Raw genomic sequence first — 23,327 nt, forward strand, 5'->3', positions numbered from 1 at the left:
ACTAGAGGTAAAAATTCCTTCCTGACTTCAAATATGGCATCAGAATAAATCCCTGGATCCACGTTCTGTCCCTATAAATCTAATATACATAACCTGTAACGTTATTATTCTCCAAAATGCATCCAGACCCCTTTTTGGACTCATTTACAGAGTTCCCCATGACCACCTCCTCAGGCAGAGAATTCCACAGTCTCACTGCTCTTACAGTAAAGAATCCCAGTCTGTGCTGGTGTAGAAACCTTCTTTCCTCTAGACGTAGAGGATGCCCCCTTGTTATATATACAGTCCTGGGTATAAATAGATCATGGAGAGATCTCTGTACTGTCCCCTGATATATTTATACATAGTTATTAGGTCGCCCCTAAGCCTTCTTTTTCTAAGCTAAATAACCCTAATTCTGATAATCTTTCTGGGTACTGTAGTCCTCCCATTCCCCGTATTACTCTGGTTGCCCGTCTTTGAACCCTCTTCAGCTCCACTACATCTTTCTTGTACACTGGGGCCCAGTACTGTACACAGTAATCTATGTGTGGTCTGACCAGTACTGTACACAGTATTCTATGTGTGGTCTGACAGTACTGTACACAGTATTCTATGTGTGGTCTGACCAGTACTGTACACAATATTCTATGTGTGGTCTGACTAGTGATTTGTACAGCGGTAGAATTATTTCCTTGTCGTGGGCATCTATGCCCCTATTGATGCACCCCATGATTTTATTTGCCTTGGCAGCAGCTGCCTGACACTGGTGACTACAGCTAAATTTACTGTTAACTAAGACTCCTAAGTCCTTTTCCATGTCAGTTGTCCCAAGTGTTCTCCCATTTAATACATAATACCAGCCTGGATTTTTCCTCCCCATGTGCAGTACCTTACATTTATCAGTGTTGAACCTCATCTGCCACTTCCCAGCCCAAACCTCGAACCTATCCAGATCCATTTGTAATGGTGCACTGTCCTCTATAGTGTTATCTACTATACACAGTGCACTGTTCTCTATTGTGTTTACAGTTTTACAGAATTTAGTATCATGTGCAAAGATTGCTACTTTACTATTCAACCCCTCTACAAGGTCATTTAATGAATATATTAAATAGAATAGGAGCGAAGATGGACCTCTGTGGTCCCGACTAGTAACAGTCACCCAATCAGAATAAGTACCATTAGGAAACACAGGGTGCTTATCATCACTGAGCCAGTTATTTACCCACTTGCGCACATTCTCCCACAGCCCAATCCCTTTCATTTTATGTACCAGTCTTTTATGTGGCACCGTATCAAATGCTTTGGAAAAATCCAGATATACGACATCCAGCGATTGCCCCTGGTCCAGTCTGGAGCTCACCTCCTCATAAAAGCTGATCAGGTTAGTTTGACAGGACCGATCCCTCATAAAGCCAAGTGATATGGGGTCATACATTTATTTTTATCAAGATATTCCAAAATGGCATCTCTTAGAAAACCCTCAAACAATTTACATACAACGGAGGTTAAACTAACAGGTCTATAATTCCCAGGGTCACCTTTTGACCCCTTTTTAAATATTGGCACCACATTTGCCATGCGCCAATCCTGGGGAACAGCCCCTGTTAAAAATAGGGGTCTGTCTATTACATTACTTAATTTCTTAGAACACGGGGGTGAATGCCATCTGGACCTGGGGATTTGTCTATTTAGATTTTCTTGTAGGCGGCACTGTACTTCTTCCTGGGTTAGACAGGGGACCTGTACGTCTTCCTGGGTTAAGCAGGGGACCTGTACTTCTTCCTGGGTTAGACAGGTGCCCTGTACTGGGGAGTTTATTTTATCACACTGTATTTCACCTGGCATTTCATTTTCCTCGGTGAATACAGTGGAGAAGAATTTGTTTAATATATTTGCTTTTTCCTGATCCCCGTCTATAATTTCTTCATAATTTTTAAAAGGGCCAACACTTGTCCTCAGGTTGTGTGCGGTATTGCAGCTCAGGTCAATTAAAGTGAATGGAGCCAAGTTGTAATACCATACACAACCAGGTGTGTTGCTGTTTTTGGAAGAAAGCAGCCATATTTTTTTCATTAATCCTTGATAATCACGTTTTATATTTACAATGTTTGTTCAGACCATTTTCTGTGCAGTTGATGGTGTTTTTGTTTTACTGCTCCTTGTTATCAGCCATTTTAGGCTTCTATCTGCTATACATTGGGCTTACTCTTAGTGCTGCACAGGCTTGTTTTAGGCCAGAGGAGTAACTGAAAGGGGTATTCCGGGTTTATACATCTTATCCCCCATGCAAAGGATAGGTGATAAGATGTATGATCGCAGGGGTCCCACCACTGGGGACCCCCGCGATCTCGTTGCAGCCCTCGGCATTCTGTGCCGGGTGCTGCCTCAGAGACGGGGTTGTGATGTCACGGACATGCCCCCTAGTGATGCCACGCCCCCTCCATTCATGGACCCTTGCAATCATACATCTTATCCCCTATACTTTGCATAGGGGATAAGACGTATAAACCCGGAATACACCTTCTTAAGTCTTCTTGGCCCCAGTGGAAAATTTGTTCCAAGGCCCCCACTTCACACGTGCCATTCATAGGACAAGAGTTTTCAGGGCCCTTTTGCCACTGCTATCTCTGCACCCCCTCAAGTTATACCCCTGTTTTAGCCCTTCCCACTTTCCACACAGGAAGTATGAGAGGGGCACTCAGGAAAATGTCTAGGTACTTCCTGTCAGCCATATTGTCTCTCATTGTCTCATATTGTGATCTTTCAGTCAGGAATCTATACGTAGGGGGGAGCGGAGCCTCTTATCTGCTCATTTTGGTACCTAAACATTGTGAGACAACTCCTCATTCTCCTCACTGAGACACGTCAGCCTGACAGAATCTGTCGACCCACCAGGTCTCACTTAACCGAGTCACACAATGAGGTCTCCTCCGTGCCAGCTGAGAGGGTGGCAGAGTTTCAGGTGACACAGCCTTTTTATAATATTTCCTCTCTCTCCCCAGATTGTCACCACATCTCCATCCTCTCGGGCTATGACCTGGTGCCGCTCAAGCACCAAGGGCCTGTGTTCCTGAAAGGCGTCCCTGTGAATGCAAATATACTACAGACCGAGCGCTACACCAGTGGCTCCAAGGTAAGGAAAATCATGATTTACCTCCAAAATAGAAAGCTTAAAGTCAGCTCCTTGACCTGTAGGGTGATAGGCTCTGAAATATGTGTTCGGTACTGGTTCTGAAGTGATGGATCTCCCTCTTATCTATTAAAGGTCAGGACCAGCACTTTATACTCCATTACCCTCACACACGGCCCATTCCAATGGACCATCAGGAAGAAGTTCAAACATTTTCAGGAGCTTCACCGTGATCTTCTAAGACACAAGATATTTGTTTCCCTCCTGCCTCTTAACCCTCTTTCCAGGTAAGAAGCAATGTTCTATGATATCCAGTGGATGGGGCCGAAGTCATATGACACTAAAGGGGATAGCGCCTTGTATGCTAAGGATCACTTCTATATCAAAAAGAAGACATAGCTCCACATAAGTCAAGGGCCACTCATAGCATCTCATTGGCCTAGTCACTCATAGCTTCTCATAATACTTCATAGACCGAGTCACTCAAAGCTCCTCATAGGTTGAGAATCACTCAAAGCTCCTCATAGGTTGAGGATCACTCAATGCTCCTCATAGGTTGAGGATCACTCAAAGCTCCTCATTGGTTGAGGATCATTCAAAGCTCTTCATAGGTTGAGGATCAATCAAAGCTCCTCCATAGGTTGAGGATCACTCAAAGCTCCTCATAGGTTGAGGATCACTCAAAGCTTCTCATAGGTTGAGGATCATTCAATACTCCTCATAGGCTGATGATCACTCAATGCTACTCATAGGTTGAGGATCACTCAAAGCTCCTCATAGGTTGAGGATCACTCAATGCTCCTCATAGGTTGAGGATCATTCAAAGCTCCTCATAGGTTGAGGATCATTCAAAGCTTCTCATAATGAGGATCACTCAAAGCTCCTCATAATGAGGATCACTCAAAGCTCCTCATAATGAGGATCACTCAAAGCGCCTCATAATGAGAATCACTCAAAGCGCCTCATATTGAGAATCACTCAAAGCTCCTCGTAGAACAAGGATCACTCCATATGCTGAGAATAATTCCTAGAGCCTCATAGTCTCATTGTGGCTCTCAAGTAGCTAGAAAGTCTTCTGGCCATAGCCATAATAGCTGTGATCACCCCATCAGCCTATTTGTGGCCAAGCTTTGTTACAACGGGACCTCTCTAGGATCCCAATTTGTTGTCATTGTGATCCTGGTGTACTGACCCCAAACCCCTTGTTGTAGAGCCCTTCAGTGGGTTATTGGGTCGGTGTTAAAAGAACACATACTCCCCTCTGCCTCAACAACTCCATGTATCTAAGTACTTAAGACATGGTGGTGCAGTCTCTAATCTGTCCTTCCATGCATAGATTTACCGTGACACGATCTCGAGCTGAAACCACCTCTGAAGAAATGCCCTCCCTGCCTCATGCCTCTGGAGATTCCTCACGACGGACTTCAAGTAAACAGGTTGTTTGCACAAAATGTTCTAATAGGTTTAGCTTTACCACATAATAGGCTTCAAAACACTACCTCAGCATACAGTACCACAGATAACTGGCTTAGATACACAGGTTAATATCACACGTGGTAAGCTTAGCTACACCCGCATAGCCAACAGTATCATGCACAGTAGGTTTAGATAGATTTCCTAAGAAGACAATATCCCAACATGACTGGTTTAGCTACACAGATCAGCAGATAGTATCACACATAACGGGCTTAGATATTGTGCTGGGCCACCTGAACAGGCCTGTGCTGAGGGTCTTAATTGGGTTATCATTTATTATGGTTTATCATTCTGGTCTTTCATCCTTTTGTCTTGCAGAAGTACCTTGCAGAATACCTCAATGTCCTGCTGGCCAAGGCCTTCTACCGAAACTACCATGCCATGGTGAGCGCTGGCCTGTACTGCCATCTTGTTGGCACTAATACTGGTTATATATACTGATGAACACTCTTCTCTTCTTCATATACCTGCAGAAGTCACATTGTAGGGGCTGATCTCATGAAAGCTTCACTCTTACATTTCCGTATGTCCATCATAAGCTATCGGAGGTCCCATTTTATAACCAGTGGGACTCCAATCCCATATCCGAAGCTGAAGGTTTATGGGTCTGCCCACACTGTCGCAGCCCCTTCTAGCAGTAGATAGGGACTTTCTTGGCTCATGGACCAGTTCTGCAGATGTCTCCATATTTCTTCCATTGTCACGAGTTGCCCAATAGTCTGTGGTTTGTAAACAGAACCCGGAATATATGAAGCTCACTCTTGCAGCAGCCCCCCTTCTTCTGTATCTCGGGAGGAAAGAGGTAGTCCCCAGATACTTCCATAGTGTATGAATGGTCTTACAATGCCCAGTGACCCCCCCCCTCCCCCCCGCTCATCAAAAGAATGAAAGGTCATGGAACATCTTGGCGAGAATTGGCTCTGTATAGAGGAGTCTTCAAGCTGGGTAGTGAAGACTAGTGGTCCCAAACTCAGTCCTCATAGCCCACCAACATTGTTTTTTTTTCAGTCACTTCATTGCAATAGAACAGGGAAAAAGTCAAATCATGGGCTGTTGGTGGCCATGAGGAGTGGGTTGGGGACCTATGGTGTAGACCATAGCATCACATTACAAGGTAAGGGTCTGGACTCTTCCAGGCTTATGTCTTTAGGCCTATCTTAAGGAATTCATGATGTTTTGAGTCAGAAGAAAGACTGGAGTCATGTTGGCAGGTTGGTTGATGAGTTCCTCACTTGATGACCCCATTTCTCATACAGATGGAGTTTCTGGAGGTCAGCCGGCTCTCCTTCATTACAGATCTTGGGCCCAAGGGATTGTGAGTATTTAGTGTCTAAGCTGGTGGTGAACAAATGGCCTTACTTGGTTGGAGCCCAAAGTGTCCCTGTGTCTTCATGTGGATTCACTCTATGTAATGTTCACTCTAAGTGACATTTTTGGGGGCCCATTTTGTCCCTCTTTCTTCATATTGTATTATTATTATTATTATTATTAATTTTTTTTTTTTTTTTTTTTTTTTTCAGAGAAGGTTTTATACTGAAGAGATCTGGTGGTCATCGAATTCAGGGTCTCAATTGCTTCGGACATCACCAAATCTGTTATCGTTGGTCAAAAAGGTAAAACTATTGGGCATCCAATGCTTTCCTGAATCTGTCAGTGATCCTGTAACATTGGCCTTCCTAGGTTGTGATGTAGTAATATCCTTTCATCTGTCTCAGCCTCTTTGGTTTATATAAGGATAAAAGATGTTCAGCTGGTGGAGGTGACTTCTGAGGCCACAAACGTCTCTGTACTATAAGTGACTTTACGCTTCTTAATTTTTCTTCTTTCTCCATCCTCGTCTTGGTTCACTCCTCATGATTCTTACACTGTGTATTTTCTTCCTTCCCTCCATCATCCTTCTCTTATCTTCTTCTTCTCTCTCTCTTGGTAAGTTTCTTCCACGTCTTAATCTTCCCCCCCACATGGTCTTCCTATAATCTACATATCTTGTGTATAGTATTACTATGCTTTATGGTATTAGTACACGCTTCTTATATTGTATAGTATTACTATGCTTTATGGTATTAGTACACGCTTCTTATATTGTATAGTATTACTATGCTTTATGGTATTAGTACACTCTTATATTGTATAGTATTACTATGCTTTATGGTATTAGTACACTCTTATATTGTATAGTATTGCTATGCTTTATGGTATTAGTACACTCTTATATTGTACAGTATTACTATGCTTTATGGTATTAGTACACTCTTATATTGTACAGTATTACTATGCTTTATGGTATTAGTACACTCTTATATTGTATAGTATTACTATGCTTTATGGTATTAGTACACGCTTCTTATATTGTATAGTATTACTATGCTTTATGGTATTAGTACACTCTTATATTGTATAGTATTACTATGCTTTATGGTATTAGTACACTCTTATATTGTATAGTATTACTATGCTTTATGGTATTAGTACACGCTTCTTATATTGTATAGTATTACTATGCTTTATGGTATTAGTACACTCTTATATTGTACAGTATTACTATGCTTTATGGTATTAGTACACTCTTATATTGTATAGTATTGCTATGCTTTATGGTATTAGTGCACTCTTCTTATATTGTATAGTATTACTATGCTTTATGGTATTAGTACACGCTTCTTATATTGTACAGTATTACTATGCTTTATGGTATTAGTGCACTCTTCTTATATTGTATAGTATTACTATGCTTTATGGTATTAGTACACTCTTATATAGTATAGTATTACTATGCTTTATGGTATTAGTGCACTCTTCTTATATTGTACAGTATTACTATGCTTTATGGTATTAGTGCACTCTTCTTATATTGTATAGTATTACTATGCTTTATGGTATTAGTACACTCTTATATTGTATAGTATTACTATGCTTTATGGTATTAGTACACGCTTCTTATATTGTATAGTATTACTATGCTTTATGGTATTAGTACACTCTTATATTGTATAGTATTGCTATGCTTTATGGTATTAGTACACTCTTATATTGTATAGTATTACTATGCTTTATGGTATTAGTACACTCTTATATTGTATAGTATTACTATGCTTTATGGTATTAGTACACTCTTATATTGTACAGTATTACTATGCTTTATGGTATTAGTACACTCTTATATTGTATAGTATTACTATGCTTTATGGTATTAGTACACTCTTATATTGTATAGTATTACTATGCTTTATGGTATTAGTACACGCTTCTTATATTGTATAGTATTACTATGCTTTATGGTATTAGTACACGCTTCTTATATTGTATAGTATTACTATGCTTTATGGTATTAGTACACGCTTCTTATATTGTACAGTATTACTATGCTTTATGGTATTAGTGCACTCTTCTTATATTGTATAGTATTACTATGCTTTATGGTATTAGTACACTCTTATATAGTATAGTATTACTATGCTTTATGGTATTAGTACACTCTTTTTATATAGTATAGTATTACTATGCTTTATGGTATTAGTACACTCTTATATTGTATAGTATTGCTATGCTTTATGGTATTAGTACACTCTTATATTGTACAGTATTACTATGCTTTATGGTATTAGTACACTCTTATATTGTATAGTATTACTATGCTTTATGGTATTAGTACACGCTTCTTATATTGTATAGTATTACTATGCTTTATGGTATTAGTACACGCTTCTTATATTGTATAGTATTACTATGCTTTATGGTATTAGTACACTCTTATATTGTATAGTATTACTATGCTTTATGGTATTAGTGCACTCTTATATTGTATAGTATTGCTATGCTTTATGGTATTAGTGCACTCTTATATTGTATAGTATTACTATGCTTTATGGTATTAGTACACGCTTCTTATATTGTATAGTATTACTATGCTTTATGGTATTAGTACACGCTTCTTATATTGTATAGTATTGCTATGCTTTATGGTATTAGTACACTCTTATATTGTATAGTATTACTATGCTTTATGGTATTAGTACACGCTTCTTATATTGTATAGTATTACTATGCTTTATGGTATTAGTACACGCTTCTTATATTGTATAGTATTACTATGCTTTATGGTATTAGTGCACTCTTCTTATATTGTATAGTATTACTATGCTTTATGGTATTAGTACACTCTTATATAGTATAGTATTACTATGCTTTATGGTATTAGTACACTCTTATATTGTATAGTATTACTATGCTTTATGGTATTAGTACACTCTTATATTGTATAGTATTACTATGCTTTATGGTATTAGTACACTCTTCTTATATTGTATAGTATTACTATGCTTTATGGTATTAGTACACTCTTATATAGTATAGTATTACTATGCTTTATGGTATTAGTACACTCTTATATTGTATAGTATTACTATGCTTTATGGTATTAGTACACTCTTATATTGTATAGTATTACTATGCTTTATGGTATTAGTACACTCTTCTTATATTGTATAGTATTACTATGCTTTATGGTATTAGTACACGCTTCTTATATTGTACAGTATTACTATGCTTTATGGTATTAGTACACTCTTATATTGTATAGTATTACTATGCTTTATGGTATTAGTACACTCTTATATTGTATAGTATTACTATGCTTTATGGTATTAGTACACTCTTATATTGTATAGTATTACTATGCTTTAAGGTATTAGTACACTCTTATATTGTATAGTATTACAATGCTTTATGGTATTAGTGCACTCTTATATTGTATAGTATTACTATGCTTTATGGTATTAGTGCACGCTTCTTATATTGTATAGTATTACTATGCTTTATGGTATTAGTGCACGCTTCTTATATTGTATAGTATTACTATGCTTTATGGTATTAGTACACTCTTATATTGTATAGTATTACTATGCTTTATGGTATTAGTGCACTCTTCTTATATTGTATAGTATTACTATGCTTTATGGTATTAGTACACTCTTATATTGTATAGTATTACTATGCTTTATGGTATTAGTACACTCTTATATTGTATAGTATTACTATGCTTTATGGTATTAGTACACGCTTCTTATATTGTATAGTATTACTATGCTTTATGGTATTAGTACACTCTTCTTATATTGTATAGTATTACTATGCTTTATGGTATTAGTACACTCTTATATAGTATAGTATTACTATGCTTTATGGTATTAGTACACGCTTCTTATATTGTATAGTATTACTATGCTTTATGGTATTAGTACACTCTTATATTGTATAGTATTACTATGCTTTATGGTATTAGTACACTCTTATATTGTATAGTATTACTATGCTTTATGGTATTAGTACACGCTTCTTATATTGTATAGTATTACTATGCTTTATGGTATTAGTACACGCTTCTTATATTGTATAGTATTACTATGCTGTATGGTATTAGTACACGCTTCTTATATTGTATAGTATTACTATGCTTTATGGTATTAGTACACGCTTCTTATATTGTATAGTATTACTATGCTTTATGGTATTAGTACACTCTTATATTGTATAGTATTACTATGCTTTATGGTATTAGTACACTCTTATATTGTATAGTATTGCTATGCTTTATGGTATTAGTACACTCTTATATTGTACAGTATTACTATGCTTTATGGTATTAGTACACTCTTATATTGTATAGTATTGCTATGCTTTATGGTATTAGTACACTCTTATATTGTATAGTATTGCTATGCTTTATGGTATTAGTACACTCTTATATTGTATAGTATTACTATGCTTTATGGTATTAGTACACTCTTATATTGTATAGTATTGCTATGCTTTATGGTATTAGTACACTCTTATATTGTATAGTATTACTATGCTTTATGGTATTAGTACACGCTTCTTATATTGTATAGTATTACTATGCTTTATGGTATTAGTACACTCTTATATTGTATAGTATTACTATGCTTTATGGTATTAGTACACTCTTATATTGTATAGTATTGCTATGCTTTATGGTATTAGTACACTCTTATATTGTACAGTATTACTATGCTTTATGGTATTAGTACACTCTTATATTGTATAGTATTGCTATGCTTTATGGTATTAGTACACTCTTATATTGTATAGTATTGCTATGCTTTATGGTATTAGTACACTCTTCTTATATTGTATAGTATTGCTATGCTTTATGGTATTAGTACACGCTTCTTATATTGTATAGTATTACTATGCTTTATGGTATTAGTGCACGCTTCTTATATTGTATAGTATTGCTATGCTTTATGGTATTAGTACACTCTTATATTGTATAGTATTACTATGCTTTATGGTATTAGTACACTCTTATATTGTATAGTATTACTATGCTTTATGGTATTAGTACACGCTTCTTATATTGTATAGTATTACTATGCTTTATGGTATTAGTACACGCTTCTTATATTGTATAGTATTACTATGCTTTATGGTATTAGTACACTCTTATATTGTATAGTATTACTATGCTTTATGGTATTAGTACACTCTTATATTGTATAGTATTACTATGCTTTATGGTATTAGTACACTCTTATATTGTATAGTATTACTATGCTTTATGGTATTAGTACACTCTTATATTGTATAGTATTACTATGCTTTATGGTATTAGTACACGCTTCTTATATTGTATAGTATTGCTATGCTTTATGGTATTAGTACACGCTTCTTATATTGTATAGTATTACTATGCTTTATGGTATTAGTACACTCTTCTTATATTGTATAGTATTACTATGCTTTATGGTATTAGTGCACTCTTCTTATATTGTATAGTATTACTATGCTTTATGGTATTAGTGCACTCTTATATTGTATTGTATTGCTATGCTTTATGGTATTAGTACACTCTTATATTGTATAGTATTACTATGCTTTATGGTATTAGTACACTCTTATATTGTATAGTATTACTATGCTTTATGGTATTAGTGCACTCTTCTTATATTGTATAGTATTACTATGCTTTATGGTATTAGTACACTCTTCTTATATTGTATAGTATTACTATGCTTTATGGTATTAGTACACGCTTCTTATATTGTACAGTATTACTATGCTTTATGGTATTAGTGCACTCTTCTTATATTGCATAGTATTACTATGCTTTATGGTATTAGTACACTCTTATATAGTATAGTATTACTATGCTTTATGGTATTAGTACACGCTTCTTATATTGTATAGTATTACTATGCTTTATGGTATTAGTACACTCTTATATTGTATAGTATTGCTATGCTTTATGGTATTAGTACACTCTTATATTGTATAGTATTACTATGCTTTATGGTATTAGTACACTCTTATATTGTATAGTATTACTATGCTTTATGGTATTAGTACACGCTTCTTATATTGTATAGTATTGCTATGCTTTATGGTATTAGTACACGCTTCTTATATTGTATAGTATTACTATGCTTTATGGTATTAGTACACTCTTATATTGTATAGTATTACTATGCTTTATGGTATTAGTGCACTCTTATATTGTATAGTATTGCTATGCTTTATGGTATTAGTGCACTCTTATATTGTATAGTATTACTATGCTTTATGGTATTAGTACACGCTTCTTATATTGTATAGTATTACTATGCTTTATGGTATTAGTACACGCTTCTTATATTGTATAGTATTGCTATGCTTTATGGTATTAGTACACTCTTATATTGTATAGTATTACTATGCTTTATGGTATTAGTACACGCTTCTTATATTGTATAGTATTACTATGCTTTATGGTATTAGTACACGCTTCTTATATTGTATAGTATTACTATGCTTTATGGTATTAGTGCACTCTTCTTATATTGTATAGTATTACTATGCTTTATGGTATTAGTACACTCTTATATAGTATAGTATTACTATGCTTTATGGTATTAGTACACTCTTATATTGTATAGTATTACTATGCTTTATGGTATTAGTACACTCTTCTTATATTGTATAGTATTACTATGCTTTATGGTATTAGTACACTCTTATATTGTATAGTATTACTATGCTTTATGGTATTAGTACACTCTTATATTGTATAGTATTGCTATGCTTTATGGTATTAGTACACTCTTATATTGTATAGTATTACTATGCTTTAAGGTATTAGTACACTCTTATATTGTATAGTATTACAATGCTTTATGGTATTAGTGCACTCTTATATTGTATAGTATTACTATGCTTTATGGTATTAGTACACTCTTATATTGTATAGTATTACTATGCTTTATGGTATTAGTGCACGCTTCTTATATTGTATAGTATTACTATGCTTTATGGTATTAGTGCACGCTTCTTATATTGTATAGTATTACTATGCTTTATGGTATTAGTACACTCTTATATTGTATAGTATTACTATGCTTTATGGTATTAGTACACTCTTATATTGTATAGTATTACTATGCTTTATGGTATTAGTACACTCTTATATTGTATAGTATTACTATGCTTTATGGTATTGTATAGTATTACTATGCTTTATGGTATTAGTACACGCTTCTTATATTGTATAGTATTACTATGCTTTATGGTATTAGTACACGCTTCTTATATTGTACAGTATTACTATGCTTTATGGTATTAGTGCACTCTTCTTATATTGTATAGTATTACTATGCTTTATGGTATTAGTACACTCTTATATAGTATAGTATTACTATGCTTTATGGTATTAGTACACGCTTCTTATATTGTATAGTATTACTATGCTTTATGGTATTAGTACACTCTTATATTGTATAGTATTGCTATGCTTTATGGTATTAGTACACTCTTATATTGTATAGTATTACTATGCTTTATGGTATTAGTACACTCTTATATTGTATAGTATTACTATGCTTTATGGTATTAGTACACGCTTCTTATATTGTATAGTATTACTATGCTTTATGGTATTAGTACACTCTTCTTATATTGTATAGTATTACTATGCTTTATGGTATTAGTACACGCTTCTTATATTGTATAGTATTACTATGCTTTATGGTATTAGTACACGCTTCTTATATTGTATAGTATTACTATGCTTTATGGTATTAGTACACTCTTATATTGTATAGTATTACTATGCTTTATGGTATTAGTACACTCTTATATTGTATAGTATTGCTATGCTTTATGGTATTAGTACACTCTTATATTGTACAGTATTACTATGCTTTATGGTATTAGTACACTCTTATATTGTATAGTATTACTATGCTTTATGGTATTAGTACACGCTTCTTATATTGTATAGTATTGCTATGCTTTATGGTATTAGTACACGCTTCTTATATTGTATAGTATTACTATGCTTTATGGTATTAGTGCACGCTTCTTATATTGTATAGTATTGCTATGCTTTATGGTATTAGTACACGCTTCTTATATTGTATAGTATTACTATGCTTTATGGTATTAGTACACGCTTCTTATATTGTATAGTATTACTATGCTTTATGGTATTAGTACACTCTTATATTGTATAGTATTACTATGCTTTATGGTATTAGTACACTCTTATATTGTATAGTATTACTATGCTTTATGGTATTAGTACACGCTTCTTATATTGTATAGTATTGCTATGCTTTATGGTATTAGTACACGCTTCTTATATTGTATAGTATTACTATGCTTTATGGTATTAGTACACTCTTCTTATATTGTATAGTATTACTATGCTTTATGGTATTAGTGCACTCTTCTTATATTGTATAGTATTACTATGCTTTATGGTATTAGTACACTCTTATATTGTATAGTATTGCTATGCTTTATGGTATTAGTACACTCTTATATTGTATAGTATTACTATGCTTTATGGTATTAGTACACTCTTATATTGTATAGTATTACTATGCTTTATGGTATTAGTGCACTCTTCTTATATTGTATAGTATTACTATGCTTTATGGTATTAGTACACTCTTCTTATATTGTATAGTATTACTATGCTTTATGGTATTAGTACACTCTTATATTGTATAGTATTACTATGCTTTATGGTATTAGTACACGCTTCTTATATTGTATAGTATTACTATGCTTTATGGTATTAGTACACGCTTCTTATATTGTACAGTATTACTATGCTTTATGGTATTAGTGCACTCTTCTTATATTGTATAGTATTACTATGCTTTATGGTATTAGTACACTCTTATATTGTATAGTATTACTATGCTTTATGGTATTAGTACACTCTTATATAGTATAGTATTACTATGCTTTATGGTATTAGTACACGCTTCTTATATTGTATAGTATTACTATGCTTTATGGTATTAGTACACTCTTCTTATATTGTATAGTATTACTATGCTTTATGGTATTAGTACACGCTTCTTATATTGTACAGTATTACTATGCTTTATGGTATTAGTGCACTCTTCTTATATTGTATAGTATTACTATGCTTTATGGTATTAGTACACTCTTATATTGTATAGTATTACTATGCTTTATGGTATTAGTACACTCTTATATAGTATAGTATTACTATGCTTTATGGTATTAGTACACGCTTCTTATATTGTATAGTATTACTATGCTTTATGGTATTAGTACACTCTTATATTGTATAGTATTGCTATGCTTTATGGTATTAGTACACTCTTATATTGTATAGTATTACTATGCTTTATGGTATTAGTGCACTCTTATATTGTATAGTATTACTATGCTTTATGGTATTAGTACACTCTTATATTGTATAGTATTACTATGCTTTATGGTATTAGTACACTCTTATATTGTATAGTATTGCTATGCTTTATGGTATTAGTACACTCTTATATTGTATAGTATTACTATGCTTTATGGTATTAGTACACTCTTATATTGTATAGTATTACTATGCTTTATGGTATTAGTACACGCTTCTTATATTGTATAGTATTGCTATGCTTTATGGTATTAGTACACGCTTCTTATATTGTATAGTATTACTATGCTTTATGGTATTAGTGCACTCTTCTTATATTGTATAGTATTGCTATGCTTTATGGTATTAGTACACGCTTCTTATATTGTATAGTATTACTATGCTTTATGGTATTAGTGCACTCTTATATTGTATAGTATTACTATGCTTTATGGTATTAGTACACTCTTATATTGTATAGTATTACTATGCTTTATGGTATTAGTACACTCTTATATTGTATAGTATTGCTATGCTTTATGGTATTAGTACACTCTTCTTATATAGTATAGTATTACTATGCTTTATGGTATTAGTGCACTCTTATATTGTATAGTATTACTATGCTTTATGGTATTAGTACACTCTTATATTGTATAGTATTACTATGCTTTATGGTATTAGTACACTCTTATATTGTATAGTATTACTATGCTTTATGGTATTAGTACACTCTTATATTGTATAGTATTACTATGCTTTATGGTATTAGTACACGCTTATATTGTATAGTATTACTATGCTTTATGGTATTAGTACACTCTTATATTGTATAGTATTACTATGCTTTATGGTATTAGTGCACTCTTATATTGTATAGTATTGCTATGCTTTATGGTATTAGTACACTCTTCTTATATTGTATAGTATTACTATGCTTTATGGTATTAGTACACTCTTATATTGTATAGTATTACTATGCTTTATGGTATTAGTACACTCTTATATTGTATAGTATTGCTATGCTTTATGGTATTAGTACACTCTTCTTATATTGTATAGTATTACTATGCTTTATGGTATTAGTGCACGCTTCTTATATTGTATAGTATTACTATGCTTTATGGTATTAGTGCACTCTTCTTATATTGTATAGTATTGCTATGCTTTATGGTATTAGTACACGCTTATTATATTGTATAGTATTGCTATGCTTTATGGTATTAGTACACTCTTATATTGTACAGTATTACTATGCTTTATGGTATTAGTACACTCTTCTTATATAGTACAGTATTACTATGCTTTATGGTATTAGTGCACTCTTTTTATATTGTATAGTATTGCTATGCTTTATGGTATTAGTGCACTCTTCTTATATTGTATAGTATTACTATGCTTTATGGTATTAGTGCACTCTTTTTATATTGTATAGTATTGCTATGCTTTATGGTATTAGTACACTCTTCTTATATTGTACAGTGGTCCCTCAAGTTACAATATTAATTGGTTCCGGGACGACCATTGTATGTTGAGACCAGAACTCTATGGAAACCTGGTAATTGGTTCTGAAGCCACCAAAATGTCATCCAAAAATAGGAAAAAGTTAGGATTAAAGAAAAACAAGTAGATAACTAATATAGATATAGCAAATCCTTACATATAAAAGTAAGAAAGATCTGCTGGGAGCTGTAATCACTGTCTATTTCAGTGATTCCCAAAGAGGGTGCCTCCAGCTGTTGCAAAACTACAACTCCCAGCATGCCCGGACAGCCTTCGGCTGTCCGGGCATGCTGAGAGTTGTAGTTTTGCAATATCTGGAGGCACCCTCTTTGGGAAACACTGGTCTAAGTAGAGGACAGAAGCTTCTTCAGGGTCCTGTACAGAACACGAAATGTACTAAAAATAGTAAAATGGAGCCGCCCTTACCTGATGTCCAAAGGAGAAGCTAACCCTGGCACAGGTAAAGAGTACAGAACATGTAATACCTTCCTGTACTGTAGGGGGGCTACCAGACACCAGTCAGTGCATACACTTCAGTAATACAGGTAAAGAGTACAGAACATGTAATACCTCCCTGTACTGTAGGGGGCGCTACCAGACACCAGTCAGTGCATGCACTTCAGTAATACAGGTAAAGAGTACAGAACATGTAATGCCTCCCTGTACTGTAGGGGGCGCTATCAGACAGCCAGTCAGTGCATACACTTCAGTAATACAGGTAAAGAGTACAGAACATGTAATACCTTCCTGTACTGTAGGGGGGCTACCAGACACCAGTCAGTGCATGCACTTCAGTAATTCAGGTAAAGAGTAATACAGAACATGTAATACCTCCCTGTACTGTAGGGGGCACTACCAGACACCAGTCAGTGCATACACTTCAGTAATACAGGTAAAGAGTACAGAACATGTAATACCTCCCTGTACTGTGGGGAGCGCTACCAGACACCAGTCACTGCATGCACTTCAGTAATACAGGTAAAGAGTACAGAACATGTAATACCTCCCTGTACTGTAGGGGGCACTACCAGACACCAGTCAGTGCATACACTTCAGTAATACAGGTAAAGAGTACAGAACATGTAATACCTTCCTGTACTGTAGGGGGCGCTACCAGACACCAGTCAGTGCATACACTTCAGTAATACAGGTAAAGGGTACAGAACATGTAATACCTCCCTGTACTGTAGGGGGCGCTACCAGACACCAGTCAGTGCATGCACATTAGTAATACAGGTAAAGAGTACAGAACATGTAATACCTTCCTGTACTGTAGGGGGCACTACCAGACACCATTCAGTGCATACACTGCAGTAATACAGGTAAAGAGTACAGAACATGTAATACCTTCCTGTACTGTAGGGGGCACTACCAGACACCAGTCAGTGCATACACTTCAGTAATACAGGTAAAGAGTACAGAACATGTAATACTTCCCTGTACTGTAGGAGGTGCTACCAGACACCAGTCACTGCATGCACTTCAGTAATTCAGGTAAAGAGTACAGAACATGTAATACCTCCCTGTACTGTAGGGGGCGCTACCAGACACCAGTCAGTGCATGCACTTAAGTAATTCAGGTAAAGAGTACAGAACATGTAATACTTCCCTGTACTGTAGGAGGTGCTACCAGACACCAGTCAGTGCATGCACTTTAGGAATACAAGGGTTTTACCAGTGAAATGCCCATTCTGATTGGTCAGTTCTTCCAGCTATTGACACGTTTCGCAGATTCCATAGCATTGTATGTTGAGTCTGGTTTCAAGTTACAATGGTCCAGAAAAGACCATTGTATGTTGAAAATATTGTATGTTGAGGCCATTGTAAGTTGAGGGATCACTGTATAGTATTACTATGCTTTATATTACTTCACTCTTCATATCCAGTATAGCATTACTATGTCTGTTATTAAATTGTATAGTTGTGCATAGGAGATAAGGAGACGGCACCGCTCAATCTGGCAATGTAGTAGCGACCAGGTATGGAGTAATAGTAGCTATCCGAACAGTCCTCCTATCCTGTAATTGAGTCGATGGAGGTGCTAGGATACAATATAGCGAGGAATCAATATACCAAGTAGTAAGAACTGAAAGAAATCTATCCGCACTCACCGCGGGGTTCTCGACTCAATGCTCCTCAAACCGGGACCGGCCGGGGACTTAGGCTGCAGAACTGCGTGGCGCTCAGAGGCAAACAACCGGTGTTTTCGCACAAACTAGTGCTTCATGCCCCTCATAAGGTGGCACAGGGGGATAAAGGGGAATGAAACGGCACAGGGGGTTGTAAAGAGGGGGTGATAAATTTGCACAGAGGTTAATAAAGGGGGAATAAAATAGGGGGGAGGATCAAGGGGAAATGATGTGGCACAGGGGGTAATAAAGGGGGGGGGGGATGACTTGGCACAGAGGAAATTAAGTGGTACGGGGGGGGGGTCAGGGAAGCAGGGGGGTGAATGATGTAGACGGTGGACGTACAGAAGCAGGAGACCACTGTTTAAGCAGATGTCTTCTGGTTCTGTGCTGGAGCTTCTTCAGGGGAAGGGGGCCCCTTACTGGGGTATTGGCTGTACCCATTGATGGGGGCCCTGTGTACAAGGTAGGGCCGGCACATGAGCCTGGTGGTCCCCTATTGAGGGTGTTTTTTTGTCCCCTATTGGGTGTGTCTGGATCCGCTAGTGGGAGTGTTCCCTTTTCAGAGGGTGCAAATACATTAAAGGGGTACTAACGTGGAAAACTTTTTTTTATTTTTTTTTATCAACTGGTGCCAGAAAGTTAAACAGATTTGTAAATCAAGTACAATAGACAGGTGGATCGGCACTACTCAGTCTGTGATCATAGGACTCGTGGAAAAAGGGTAACTGGTTGGGCTACTTCTGTGAAACCTTGGTGGTGCTCTGACTGAACGTGAAACAGTAGTCTTATAACAGTAGAATAAGAAAGAAGTCGGCGACTCACCGGAGCTGATTTTCAAGCAGTTTCTTCTTTCTTCTGCAAGAAGAAACTGCTTGAAAATCAGCTCCGGTGAGTCGCCGACTTCTTTCTTATTCTACTGTTATAAGATTTGTAAATCACTTCTATTAAAAAAAAATCTTAATCCTTCCAGTACTTTTTAGGTGCGGGATACTAAACAGAAATCCAAAAAAGAAATGCATTTCGTGTGATGTCCTGACCACAGTGCTCTCTGCTGACCTCTGCTGTCCATTTTAGGAACTGGAGAAAATCCCCATAGCAAACATATGCTTCTCTGGACAGTTCCTAAAATGGACAGCCGAGGTCAGCAGAGAGCACTGTGGTCAGGACATCACAGGAAATGCATTTTTTTTTTAGATTTCTCTTTAGTATACAGCCCCTAAAAAGTACTGGAAGGATTCAATTTTTTTAATAGAAGTAATATACAAATCTGTTTAACTTTCTGGCACCAGTTGATTTAAAAAAAATAAAAAAAAAGTTTTCCACGGTAGTACCCCTTTAAGTCTCATGGGACTCTGCCAGGGAATTAAAAAGGGAATCCAAGAAGGAAAAGGAAATCCAGCTCCCCTAAAAAATATAGAATAACGGTATAAAAACACAAAAATGTATTTCATCCTTTAAAAATCAATGAGATGGTGAGAATTAAAAGCATAGATGAAACACCGACGCGTTTCGAATCATATGGTTCTTAGTCATGGCTCTATTACTAAGAACCATATGGTTCGAAACGCGTCGGCGTTTCATCTATGCTTTTAATTCTCACCATTTCATTGATTTTTAAAGGATGAAATACATTTTTTGTGTTTTTATACCGTTATTCTAAATTTTTCGGGGGAGCTGGATTTCCTTTACCTTCTTGGATTCTATTGCAACTGGTTACACGGTTCGACCTGCATCCGTGCTCCTCCACAAACTACCCTTCCAGTGGCTACTTCTACAGGGCGGTGAGCTGGTTTTTTTTTTTCTTTATGTATTTTTTAGGGAATTAAAAAGTGTCCCCTATTGGAAGGTGTCCCCTATTGGGAGGTGTCCCCTATTGGGAGGTGTCCCCTATTGGGAGGTGTCCCCTATTGGGAGGTGTCCCCTATTGGGAGGTGTCCACTAAGAGAGATTTGGAAGGTGTCCCCTATTGGGAGGTGTCCCCTATTGGGAGGTGTCCCCTATTGGAAGGTGTCCCCTATTGGGAGGTGTCCCCTATTGGGAGGTGTCCACTAAGAGAGGTTTGGAAGGTGTCCCCTATTGGGAGGTGTCCCCTATTGGGAGGTGTCCCCTATTGGGAGGTGTCCCCTATTGGAAGGTGTCCCCTATTGGGAGGTGTCCACTAAGAGAGATTTGGAAGGTGTCCCCTATTGGGAGGTGTCCCCTATTGGGAGGTGTCCCCTATTGGGAGGTGTCCCCTATTGGGAGGTGTCCCCTATTGGGAGGTGTCCACTAAGGGAGATTTTACTGTATTACATTCTTCTATTGTGCGGCCATTCCTCAGTCTTCTGATATTGTCCGGTGACCATGTCCTCTATCTCCTCCTCAGGTGGGTTGTGGTCAAAGATTCCTTCCTTCTCTACTTAAAGCCGGACTCTGGGGAAATCTCCTTCGTTCTGCTCTTCGATCCCCAATTCAAGACCCAAGTCGGCAAGAAAACCACGGAGACTAAATACGGGGTCAGCATAGAGAACTATCTGAGGTGAGGGGGCTGTAACGAAGGGTCCGTTGAATGGTCAGGCCTGTTATAATGTTATATATTGGAAATGTATAATAGCTGTATTGTGGGGTTCTCCGGGACACTACACTCACCTTTCTGCAAGCACCACCCCAAAAATGCACTTTCCTCAGGTCCACAATTACTGGAATCTCCTCCATTAATCTGATAGATTTCCATCATTTCTAGGCCGCACTTCAATGGCGCAGCCCCTCAAAGGAGTGGGCCATAGACTCTGCTCTGTCATGGTTAAAGGGGTACTCCACTGGCCAGCATTCGGAACATTTAGTTCCAAACGCTGTCTGCCACGCCCCCTGACGTCACGCCACACCCCCTCAATGCAAGTCTATGGGAGGGGGTGTGGTGTCACACCCCCTCCCATAGACTTGCATTGAGGGGGCGTGGCATGATGTCACGAGGGGTGATGTCATAGCCCTGCCCCCTCATGATGTCACACCCTGCCCCCTCAATGCAAGTCTATGGGAGGGGGCGTGGTGGCCACCACGCCCCCTCCCATAGACTTGCATTGAGGGGGCGTGGCGTGATGTCAGGAGGGGTGATGTCATAGCCCTGCCCCCTCATGATGTCACACCCTGCCCCTTCAATGCAAGTCTATGGGAGGGGGAGTGACAGCCACCACACCCCCTCCCATAGACTTGCATTGAGGGGGCGTGGTGTCATGTCACGAGGGGTGTGGCCAACCCCCGCAGCATGAACACAGTCCAGTGGAGAACCCCTATAAGGAAGCAGCTGGACTATTATTAGAGAATAATGTAGAAGTTTTTGTGTATGCCTTGTGCTTACCTCTTTTAGCTGATGTGGCAGGCATGGGGTTTTCAGCCATACTAGATGAAATTGCATTACTGAAATGATTTTCTAATGCTGCTTACATTTTCTATGAATTCTCTGATTTTGCAGATAGAGGGGGTGGAGTCTGATCATTGCACCTGGTCATTTTATTAAGCTGCTGGTGCTGGAGTTCACCCAAGGTGAACTGATTACTCATAAGTGGGTTGGGAACAGTTCACATTATGTGCAGTTTTAATGCATTTCCTTATTTAAAGTGTGTGTATTTTTTTTTTTTTTCATGAGGTGAAGCTGATACAGTATACAGATAGAGCTGGAGGAGGTGTATAATTACTATATATCCTGATCCCATAGAGATAGCAGCAGTATACAGACAGAGCTGGAGGAGGTGTATAATTACTATATATCCTGATCCCATAGAGATAGCAGCAGTATACAGATAGAGCTGGAGGAGGTGTATAATTACTAGATATCCTGATCCCATAGAGATAGCAGCAGTATACAGATAGAGCTGGAGGAGGTGTATAATTACTATATATCCTGATCCCATAGAGATAGCAGCAGTATACAGATGAGCTGGAGGAGGTGTATAATTACTATATACCCTGATCCTATAGAGACAGCAGCAGTATACAGACAGAGCTGGGGGGAAGGTGTATAACTACTATATATACTGATCCCATAGAGATAGCAGCAGTATACAGATAGAGCTGAAGGAGAGGTGTATAACTACTTTATACCCTGATCCTATAGAGACAGCTGCAGTATACAGATAGAGCTGAAGGGGACATGTCTAACTACTATATATCCTGATCCCATAGAGATAGCAGCAGCAGTATACAGATAGAGCTGGAGGAGGTTTATAATTACTATATACCCTGATCCTATAGAGACAGCAGCAGTATACAGATAGAGCTGAAGGAGAGGTGTATAACTACTTTATACCCTGATCCTATAGAGACAGCTGCAGTATACAGATAGAGATGAAGGGGACGTGTCTAACTACTATATATCCTGATCCCATAGAGATAGCAGCAGTATACAGATAGAGCTGGAGGAGGTGTATAATTACTATACATCCTGATCCCATAGAGGTAGCAG

At 36.8% G+C, this 23,327-nt stretch overlaps 1 protein-coding gene across 3 annotated transcripts in view; it reads left to right on the top strand.

Annotated features, from left to right (window-relative positions):
• PLD2 (phospholipase D2) overlaps window positions 1-23,327 on the top strand; it is a 111,021-nt gene that overhangs the window by 38,529 nt on the left and 49,165 nt on the right. For all 3 annotated transcript variants that reach the window (XM_056570031.1, XM_056570030.1, XM_056570029.1), the window contains exons 3-9: window positions 2,988-3,118; window positions 3,251-3,402; window positions 4,452-4,551; window positions 4,910-4,975; window positions 5,848-5,906; window positions 6,112-6,204; window positions 21,252-21,404. In XM_056570031.1, coding sequence (XP_056426006.1) covers window positions 2,988-3,118; window positions 3,251-3,402; window positions 4,452-4,551; window positions 4,910-4,975; window positions 5,848-5,906; window positions 6,112-6,204; window positions 21,252-21,404 — 754 coding nt within the window. The remainder of the gene's footprint in view (window positions 1-2,987; window positions 3,119-3,250; window positions 3,403-4,451; window positions 4,552-4,909; window positions 4,976-5,847; window positions 5,907-6,111; window positions 6,205-21,251; window positions 21,405-23,327) is intronic.

The sequence above is a fragment of the Hyla sarda genome, chromosome 4 (assembly GCF_029499605.1).
Source record: "Hyla sarda isolate aHylSar1 chromosome 4, aHylSar1.hap1, whole genome shotgun sequence".
NCBI lineage: Eukaryota > Metazoa > Chordata > Amphibia > Anura > Hylidae > Hyla > Hyla sarda.